This window comes from Eleutherodactylus coqui, chromosome 1 (genome assembly GCF_035609145.1).
Source record: "Eleutherodactylus coqui strain aEleCoq1 chromosome 1, aEleCoq1.hap1, whole genome shotgun sequence".
NCBI classification, from domain to species: domain Eukaryota; kingdom Metazoa; phylum Chordata; class Amphibia; order Anura; family Eleutherodactylidae; genus Eleutherodactylus; species Eleutherodactylus coqui.
The window spans coordinates 452,713,499-452,724,046 of NC_089837.1; the positions used below are offsets into that span (position 1 = coordinate 452,713,499).

Below are 10,548 nucleotides of genomic sequence, written 5' to 3' on the forward strand. Positions count from 1 at the left end.
TCCCCAGACCTGGTGAAACAAGTTACAAAAGGAGCATTTTGACATCCCTTAAAAATCCTCCAAGTTCTCTTCCTTCAGAATAAAACTGTTGAACGATATAAAAGAACCAGTTTCCCCCCCCAATCCATTCTTCTTGTTGATTTGCATGAAAAGGATTACATTGAATGTTACCCAACGGCTGCTCACTGTTGTAATCAACAGCAGTGTGTGTTCCCAGGCAACTAGAAGCCACGGTGTTTAGTTCTTGGTTGCCAGGCACAGGGCCTTTTTTTTTGGTGCAGCTTGCTGAAAGGTCGCACTAGGAACTTTCTAAACCTTTGTAAGGTGCTCCATAATGAGCAGCCCAGATGTGATCACACTCAATGTGGGAGGCATGAAGTTTAGCACACTAACCTCAACCCTTCTGAGATTTCCCGAGTCCAAACTTGTACATATGCTGGACGGCAGCGATCAGGACTTTCGGATAATAAATGGACAATATTTTGTGGACCGAGATGGAACTCTATTCAACTATATCTTAGACTATCTCAGGACAGCCCAGCTAACTTTGCCTTCGGACTTCTCCGATTATGAAAGACTTCAGAGGGAAGCGGAGTTCTACCAGCTTCCATCGCTGGCTGAGCAGTTGGGGCAGGACAGCTTCTATCGGCCCAGGATGGAAATCTTAGAAGTTCGTTTTCTACTTCAAGAAACTCATGCTTTTTTCCGCATTTTCTGTTCATGTAATACCACCATTGAAGCTCTTGCCGATCGGATTGTAATGTATATCGAGCAGCCAGTTAGAGCTCAAGGCTGGAGCATCCCATCTGCCTCGCAGAAGCCTATGGCTCCAGTACCTCTGCAAAGACCATCACATCATGATGTGGTCTTTCAGTGTGGAACGGACTATTCAACAGGAGACCAATTTGGAGCCAGGTAAAATACTAAGTTTACGATCAAGTTGTTATTTATTCTAATGAAATGTGATAAATTACTGCATAGTGTTTTGTAGAACATGAACTGGAGACATTTCATGGAGGTGGTGTAGGAACAGCCATAGAAAACTCTGCAATGTGTGGTCATAGCTCCTGGAAATGCATGAATGGCCAACTGCTAATGGGACATTCCCTATACACCAACATGATCAGCCATAACAGGATAGGGCAAATCACTAAAGTATGTTCCTACATCATCTAAAGGAGTTGGCAACACTCAGTAGTCAACCTATTCATGTAAATCCAAAGTGAACAAAACCACACATTGCAGAGAGTTTCAATAGAATTGCTCTAGAAATTGGCATTTAAAGGAGTTGTCCAGCAAAACTATAACCTATCCCCTCCCCCATGAACAGGATAGACGATCGGTATCAGATCATTGGGAGTTTGACTTTGAATGCCCATTCTTGTGGAGGTCATAGTCGCCCCAAATAAAGGACCAGGTGACTGCATGTGCACGCTGCTCCACTCCGGTCTATGGAGATGGTGGAGTACAAGTGCTCAGCTATCTCCGGCAGTCCCATAGAGATGAATGGGTTGTCCTGATCAGGGGGGGTCCCAATAGCTGAGTTTAAACCGCACAGAGACCTACACTGTTAACTGTTATTTTATTTATATAGTTTGGGGGCTCCTGTGCCCAAACTATATAAAATCATTACACTTACTTTGGTGCCAGAGCGATGTTTTCTAGCCTGGTGACAGCCTATAACCGGTCATGTGGGGCTTTAAATGTAAAATCTCCAAGCAGGTGTATAGGATATCACTGATGACATCTCAGTCAGGGCTCCTTTTGGCTGCAGAACCCACGGGCCATTGCAGACCAAGCAAACAAAGGAGTAGAGGACAGGAGAGGCAGCATAGGAGCAGCGTGGAGTTTTTTTATAGTATGACTCATCCCTCCACTTCCACCACTGTGTCAGAACACAGAAAACCCCTTTAATAAGGAACACAAGTATTTATTAAACCACCTACGAGTGGTTATGGAAGGGGTTTTCTTATTTTGAAACAATCCATGGTTAGCACATTCGAAAGTTTTAACTTGCATGGAAGGTAGAATGTATTTGAAGAGATGATTTCCAAAGTGACATGGCTATTTAAAAAAATGGTTAAGAGTAGTTACATACTTTTCACGACGCCATCAAGATATTATAGCCAAAATCCTCCTATACACACGGCAAAGATCAGATTTTATCCCAAAATGTGCTAAGTGAAACCATAGAAAGTCCTTGGTTGTGGACAATCGCATTTGCTGGATTTGAGTCACTAGAAAAGTCCCTTTTCATTTGTTGAACCGCCTTTCAGTGAATCTGCTAAGCAGACTACGTAAAAAACAGTCAATTGTTATTAAATGTCATAGTCGAAGTCCCAATTCATTAATAGTATGTTCTTCCCATTTACAGTTTAATAAAACCTCTATATTACACAGTCAGACAATATTAAGCCCGAAAGAATGAAATTCAGTAGAATATGTGCATATACTGGGAAATATACACATTGGAAAAAAAAAAAAAAAAAAATTAAAAACAACCCAAGCATCTAGAAGTTATCGGAATAGAATGAAGCTTTGTGATTGTAACGTTGATATAAGTGATTACAATATCAGAGCAAAAGGATAATTTATTACAGAAAACTGACCCTTTGAAGGGAGGCTCTAGCACCCTGTTGTACCGCCTCTAGCTTCGATACAAGATGTGATACAGGAGGGCATGGAGGCTCTAGCACCCTGTTGTACCGCCTCTAGCTTGGATACAAGATGTGATACGGGCGGGCATGGAGACTCTAGTACCGTTGTACCACCTCTAGCTTGGATACAAAATGTGATACGGGCAGGCATGGAGGCTCTAGTACATTGTAATACCGCCTCTAGCTTGTATACAAGATGTGATACGGGCAGGCATGGAGGCTCTAGTACCCTGCTGTAGCACCTCTAGCTTGGCTACAAGATGTGATCTGGGCGGGCATGGAGACTCTAGTACCCTCTTGGGCCACCTCTAGATTAAATACTAGATGTGATATGGGCAGGCATGGAGGCATATAGGTTCTATATGGTATCCTACGGTACAGCAATCCACATTTGCTATAACTGAGCCTTTAGATCGTGCAAACTCGTAGGCTGTTAAAGTTGGCGTTTTAGATGGTCCCACATATGTTCTATTGGCGATAAATCTAGCCACCAGCAGCCATGGAAGTGTGGCAATGTTGTAGAGGCTCCTGTGACCCCCTTGCTAGCTGCAGGATGTCCTGAAGATGAGATGTCATTGTCCCTTGTACCACTTCTAGGGGTGACAGACTGGTGATGGTATGAGGGCCATCACATACAGCAGCAGTGGGGGTAGTGTGCCACTCGACAGCAAAGGCAGGACTGAAGTTCTCACCCCTAGGGCTCCAGCCACAAACACGGCCATAGTTGGTGCACAAGCTAGGACAGTGATTTGACGCTGAAGACAACCCCAATTCCACTCCAAAGCTCTTCAGTTTCATCTTTCACGACACCACTGCAAACAGAGGCAATGGTGGGTGGGTGTCAAAGGCAGTATACTTAATTGGCTGAAGGACATTTGGTTTCACGGTGCCAAACATCTGGAAATGGTTCTCACAACCACAGGGGCCTGTAACAATGGTGCCGCCTGTCTCTGCCTAGTAGACAACAGAACTGTCGGAGCCGCTTGTTAGACAATCCTCTTTACTGGTCTGTGGAAGACATCCTGAGCCCGGTGTCCGTGTGCACGTGACCTCAGGTGCAGGCAAATTTGTTGATATGACCATCTATCTGGCAAGACACCACAACTCGATGTATTTGTATATCTGCCTGAGGGCTTATGTAGACAAGACAGATCTAGATCAGTTTTCGTGAGCTAAAACCAAAAGTGGGTCCAAAATACGAAGACCTGCAGATCTTTCCATTATACTTTCTCTCTACTCCCGGTTTTGGCTCACTCATGTGAATCAGCCCTGAGCTGTAACTGCATGCAGAGATGTACAGCAAAACAACTTCTAGGTGCTTGGGTGTTTTTATTACAAAGTGTATATTTATTGTCTTTAGAGCATGTCTCACAGCTGATCCTTTACAATCAGTTTTTCAATGTAGACACTGATTTCAGACCAACACTCTGTGCCACAGGTATATCTCCATAAAACCAGACCAGCGGAAGCTACTCAATGGAACCAATGTGCTCGGACTACTGCTGGATGTCGTGCTTCGAGAAGGCTTCAGGCTGGTAAGCACCAGAGCGGTGGCAGCAGAGGAAAAAGTAGAGTGCTATACATTCGAGAGGAAGAAAAAGCCAGAAGTCTTAATCATCACAGAAAGTCCCAAACCAGAAAAATATGTAGTAGTCCAAACAAAGCAGATCAAAAACAAAAAGAGATGAAGAGTACACCGCACCCAAGAGCAGTGCATGGAGTGAGTGGTCGGTTACAGACATCTAAAGGCTTTACCCCATCCAGGGGCAAAAGCCATGAAAAAAATAATTGATCAAAAGTATAATAAATGCAAAAAATAAGTGATGAATGTGGCAGACTTCCTCGTGGGGCCAAGGTTGGGTGCTGCAGAATCTACCGTGCTCTGCCACCTGCAACCATGAGTGGTCCAACGCAGGATTTCATTTATTGCACTATTAAAGCTGGGACGACCCAAGCCAAAGCCCATTAAAACCAATTTGTCTCACTGTACTCCAAGATCACCAGAAAGCTGTCTGCCTTTAGATAAACGGAGCCACATAAAGTCGTACACACACACACACACACACACACACACTTAACCCTTTGATGACCAGGAATCTTTAACCAGTTTTATTAATCACTGACTTAATGGCCATCGCTTTTTCCTGGTTATGGTAACAGAAGGATTATTTATTTTTTTAAAACATACAGGGATTTATTTTTGTATATTTTTTTGTAAGCGGTTTTTGCATTTATTACAGTTTTAGTGTGTAAAATAGTGAAAATAATTGCCCATTTTAACAGCGATTGTAAGCCAGTAGACGGGCCGAGCCCCTTTCTCTCTACATTTCCATCCACAATGTATCCAATGTTTGTTTAGCCATCGGTATTTATCATGACTTCACAGTCTGTATTTTTCTAACAATAATAAAGTTTCTTCTTTGCGCTCTTTCCATAAGGGCTCCTACCCACTTCAGTTTGGTTGACATTCACGTAAAAGAAAACGCAGCGTTAATGGGACTTTCTAATGTTAAAACCGCATCGCAAGTTGGTGCTTTGCGATTTTTGTGCGATAGGTTTTCAACATTAGTAGTTGGGTGGAGTAAGACTCTGCTGAGCAGACTCCGCAGAACTGCAGTCACATGACTGTGCGACCATTGGGAGTGATCTAGGCTATCGCTTCTAGCTTTATATACACCGCTATCACGTAGCTAGTCGTTAGAAAGGCAATTATACAGCATTTAAGAGTATTAGTGAAAGGGGAACCCGTCACGTTGAACACGGTAACTGATAAATAAGTGGAATGTACAAAAGGTAAAATCTAATTGAAAGATTTGTATTTGTTCCGTATTTGGACCCACTCCTGGTTTTGACTCATGAAATCCGCCTGTGTGCAGGAGCGCTGAAATGTGACAATTCCATTGAAAAACAAACTAAAATGTAGGGTGAAACAACTAAAATAATGTGTTTGCATAAGTGTGAACATCCTTGTATATGTGGGGATGTGGTTGTGTTCAGAATTAGCCAATCACATTTAATATATTAAATAGTAGTCAGGACACGGCTGATGCTTATAGAGATTGATTTACCCTATATTAAAGTTCCACGCTACAATGTACACGGAGCTGCGGAAGCTCATGCTTTCCTATTGGGGACTTTAACAGCAGATCAACCGTGTGGATGCAAGTTTGCAGATTCCGCAATTCAAAATAAGCCCGTGTGCAGGAAGGGGGAGCTTTTTAAAGTTAAATTTTTCAGTAAAAGCTACAAAAAGCTAACACAAAGGGATTTGATTTTTGGAAGCCATCAGTCAGAAAGGGACCAAAAAGTGTCCACAGCATTACATATAGCATTGACCACAGTGAAGACGATCAAGAAATGTATTACATTTGGCACAACAGTGACATTACCAAGAACTGGACGGCCTTCAAAAATTGATGAAAAGACAAGAAAATTGGTTCTGGAGGCCGCCAAGGGGCCGACCGCAACATTAAAGGAGCCGCAGGAATTTCTGGTTGTGGATGTGACAACCATCTCCCATGTTCTTCATGTGTCTGGACTGCAGGGAGGGGGGCAAGACGGAAGCCTTTTGTGACAAATATAATCATCCAAGCCCGGCTATGTTTTGCCAGAACCTATATCAAGTCTGCCAGAAGTATGTGGGAGAACCTGTTTTGTTCTTATGAGACCAAAGTTGGACTTTGTCCACAATTCCAAAAAATATGTTTGGTGCAAAGCCAACATTGCGCATCACCAAGAGAACACGGCCATACCCACAGTGAGGATGGTGGGGCAGCATTATACTTTGGGGTTGTTTCTCTTCTGCTGGAACTTCAGCTTTATTCAAGGTGGAGGGAATTATAAACTGTTCCAAATATAAGTCTATTTGGCTCAAAGCCATCAGGCCTCTGCTAGTGAAAAGGATATGAAAAGGAATTTCCCCTTTAGGCTGGATTCACACTAGTATATGCATATGAGCGCCTGCAACTGCATTTACTGTAACGATGCCCTCATCAACTGAAGTGGCCAATTAGTTTAATGAGTTCAATAGGTGTTCTTTCCCTGTGCAACTGCATAGGAAATGGAGCATGCATGGCAAACAGGCACATGTGAATGAACCCATTGAAATCAATGGGTCTTATTTTTTGTATCACATACGCACAAATACGGTCGTGTAAATCCAGCCTAAAGCACTACAGCGACTTAAAACATACCTCTGCACAGATATAGACCAAAAAATTAAATCTTTATTAAGATCCTTTAAAAACACACATACAGGCTAGTGTATACACACAAAACATAAAGACAGAAGGATAATACGATATCCCTTCCATACAACAAGTCTCTAATATCTCTATTGATCACGAGACTCCTAGGCGTCCATGTAATGTATAACTGGATAGCCGTACATTACCTGGACGCCTAGGAGTCTCGTGATCAAATATTAGAGACTTGTTGTATGGAAGGGATATCGTATTATCCTTTTGTCTTTATGTTTTGTGTGTATACACTAGCCCATATGTGTTTTTAAAGGATCTTAATAAAGATTTAATTTTTTAGTCTATATCTGTGAAGGGCATAATTAGTGCTACTATAGACTCTCCTGCTTCTGTGAATTAGTTTTATTAAAACATACCTCTAATGGAACAACAAAAAAGACTTTGCCAGAAAAGCAGCAAAACTCTGGAATGGCCCAGCCTGAGTCCAGACCTGAATCCCATTAAAGGTCTGTGGGTTGACCTGAAGAGGGCGCTACACACGTGATGCCCTCAGTCTGACAGATTTAGAGCCCTTTCTCAAGGAAGAGTGGACAAAGATTGCAAAGTCAAGATGTGCCATGCTGAAAGACACCTACCCAAAAAGCTTGAATTTCGTAATCAAGTCAAAAAAGGTACAAAGTTGTTGTTTTTTTTTTAAATTACACACTTAAAGGGATCTTGAATGTGACAAGATCCCTTTAACTAAGATTTTAATAACAATTCCCACCACTTCAATGACAGACCTACAGTTGCATACGTCCAGGGCACGTTTGTGAATACTTTAATTGCAGATTTTCAATTCCCTTACATCTCATGCATTTTGGCCGTCTCGCTCTTGTGGACCCATCCAAGGCCGCCTGCACACGGGCGGAAATCCCGCGGCGGGATTATCCGCCACTGAAAGCCTACATAGGAGTGCATTACAATACGCACTCCTATGCAGACGGCCGCGGTTTGGCCGCGCGAAATGTCGCGCGGCAAACAAACCGTGGCATGTCCTATTTCTGTGCGGGGCTCGCAGAGCCTCGCACAGAAACGTCACTCACCCGGCCGCCGCCTCCAGTTTGCCAGGCGCAGGTGAGGACGCGCTCCTGCCTGCAGGCGCTCGGGTCTGGTCCCGCTGCGAGAATTCTCGCCGCCGGATCCGACCCGCCCGTCTGCAGGCGGCCTAAAAACATTTTCACTGCAGTAATGGAATACCTCATGGTTAAGATCTAAAGACAGTGTTTTCGGATCATGGCAACTTTATTTTTGAATGGTCATGAACACCTTGTATTATTAATGTAGAAATGCTGCATATTTGTAAACTTTACTATAAACAGACCATCACACCATAAAGATAAACAGTCAGCACCACTTTATTTGTACACCGGACCAAGGTAACTTGTATACAATACTCTTGGAAACCTAGAAGTGAGTGTTATAACGTAACAGGCTCAGAGGAGTTGTACTTTTGCTTTCTATTCTTGCCATATACAAACTTACCTCTTCGTTTGGCTCCCTTTAGAAAAGTGGCTGCGGCAGTTTAGCACAGAAAGCCTCCCATCTAGCCATGATGGCCGGGGCTGGAGATCTTGTCCAAGTAGAGGGTCCCTTCCATAGAAGACACACAAGCAGCAGCGCAGCCCCCACACCATTAATAGGGACGGCGTACGCTACATTCTGGAAGTTCTGGAAGCATTAGACATAGGAGCTCAGGGCATTAGTCCACTCGATGGCGCCTCCTCTGAAAGCACGGTAATTGTTAGCCTTACTCTAGCAGCACTGTTAATATTGGAAAGAAGTTATGAGTTTACTCCAATATTTACGTGCTGCTAGGGCACTGCTGACACTTTCAACGACAAAATGACGACTTTTTTTGGAAGGATGCAATCCTTGTGTTTTGGCGGCAGCACAATATGGCCTGCACCTCTGTGTAATCCACAAACCATTATGTGCTGCTACTGGACGGCAAGGTAAAACGAACACCCGGCTCACCAGGGCAAAAAATACCACATATTGGCATTTTTAATGTATGCTATGTACCAAGCTCAGTTGGATGCACCACAGGTTTGATTTTCTCCATTTTCAATACCTAAAAAAAAAAAAAGGGGAGAAAATATTTAATGAGTGAGACTAGTAGGAAATACAAGAATGCTTAAATAAGGGCTCGGTGCATGAACCCCGCTGGCACTCTCGTTTTGCAGTCATTACCCGGCTGCATCTGGACCTGCAAGTTCAGCTCAGCAATTACTGGCCAAATGCAAGCGTTAGCGATAGCTTTCAGTAGACCCACATATGAGAATGTCAAATTTAGAATACGTTCCACTTTGCAGAACCGTGTGTAGCTTTCAGGCACTACGGTCCAGTCTGTAGAGCCACTGGTCCAGACAAGTCCAATAAATACCCCTTTAACAAAGCCAGTCCAGCGAACAGAAAGTAACGTCATGTGGAGACGCTGGAGACCGAAGCGTCTAGTTCCACAGTCCAACAGCGTGTCGGCAATGATGTCCTGTCAGTCGGTAAAGGAGGATTGTTGCTGGATAGACCGACCGTTAGGAGTGAAGGACAGACTTACCTCCCGCAGCTCCATACAGCTTCACTGGCGTTAGTAACAGTAGGGGCGGCTCCATCCAAACTTCCTCACTGTGGTTGTGCAGGTAGGGGGATTTTTATACCCCTTTAACATCAAATTCTTCCACATCATAGATTTTAGTCGGTGAAAGCCATTTGTCCCTCTGGCACGGCTTACTCTTACCTGGAGAAGGAACACAATATTAATATTTAGAACATCACATTTAGTTAAAAAAAATTATTAAGATCTTAAATTAGAATTAAGCTTTTGATTTAAAACAGGTGTGAATTACACATTTTACCAGTTAGCAACTACGAACATTCCCCCGATCAGCGGGCCGTGTATAATGGGCGACAAGCACTGACCATTCATTCATTGATCATTGCTATCAAACATAGAGCTGCTTGCTGGTTGGCTGTCCGTTTCCCGTGTGAACAGCCGCTCTACAGGACCAACCTTTGTAACAGGCTTCAAAAGAAAAGTAACCAAGTGCCAAACATGATTTGTCATCAGTGCTCATCACATAGATGTGGCCATACGGATGACCAACCACCCGTTAGACCGGGGCTCGTCTACCAGGCCTTTACATAGGCAGATGCAGACTATGGAGAATAAACCATCGCTCATTCCACATGGAGTTGCATCATTGCCGGCAGCACATCCCCCATTCACCAGATTTGCTGCCAATTTTATTTATTGTCTTCATTCGTCAGGCGACTGGCATAGCCCAATAATCAGATAAACAAGTGATCCTAGGAAAGGTCTTGCCTCATCGGCACACATACATGAGCACTTAGAAGGCGTACTTAAAGGGGTTGTCCCGCGGCAGCAAGTGGGGGTAAGCACTTCTGTATGGCCAAATTAACGCACTTTGTAATATACATCGTGCATTAAATATTGGCCATACAGAAGTTATACACTTACCCCCTCCGGTGTTGGCGTCCCCGTCTCCATGGTGACGACCAAAGCTGCCTTCTCCCTGGATTAGACGCGCTTGCGCTGAAGGGGCCGCTCTGGCATGCTCGCGCCGCACAGGTCTTCTGCGCTAGCACGCCGGAGCCGAACAGAAGAGGGCAGACTGCGCAAGCGCGTCTAATCC

At 43.8% G+C, this 10,548-nt stretch overlaps 1 protein-coding gene and 1 long non-coding RNA gene across 2 annotated transcripts; one reads left to right on the top strand and one right to left on the bottom strand.

The window, feature by feature from the left end:
- Positions 1–286: 286 nt before the first annotated feature.
- Positions 287–4,534, top strand: KCNRG (potassium channel regulator). Its single transcript, XM_066593568.1, has 2 exons — positions 287–915; positions 4,096–4,534. The coding sequence occupies exons 1-2, from the start codon at positions 335–337 to the stop codon at positions 4,343–4,345; spliced, it is 831 nt and encodes a 276-aa protein (XP_066449665.1). The 5' UTR covers positions 287–334; the 3' UTR covers positions 4,346–4,534.
- Positions 4,535–8,235: 3,701 nt separating this feature from the next.
- On the bottom strand, positions 8,236–9,629 carry LOC136612858 (uncharacterized). Its single transcript, XR_010790422.1, has 2 exons — positions 9,453–9,629; positions 8,236–8,969 (listed from the first exon to the last, which is right to left on the bottom strand). It is a non-coding gene; the product is annotated as an uncharacterized lncRNA (long non-coding RNA).
- Between the last annotated feature and the right edge of the window lie 919 nt (positions 9,630–10,548).

Excerpts from the sequence above, each read along its gene's own strand:
- KCNRG (XM_066593568.1), top strand. The coding sequence starts at position 335 with ATGAGCAGCCCAGATGTGATCACACTCAATGTGGGAGGCATGAAGTTT. Across the intron at positions 916-4,095 it reads GGAGACCAATTTGGAGCCAG|GTATATCTCCATAAAACCAG; the intron begins GTAAAATACTAA and ends TCTGTGCCACAG.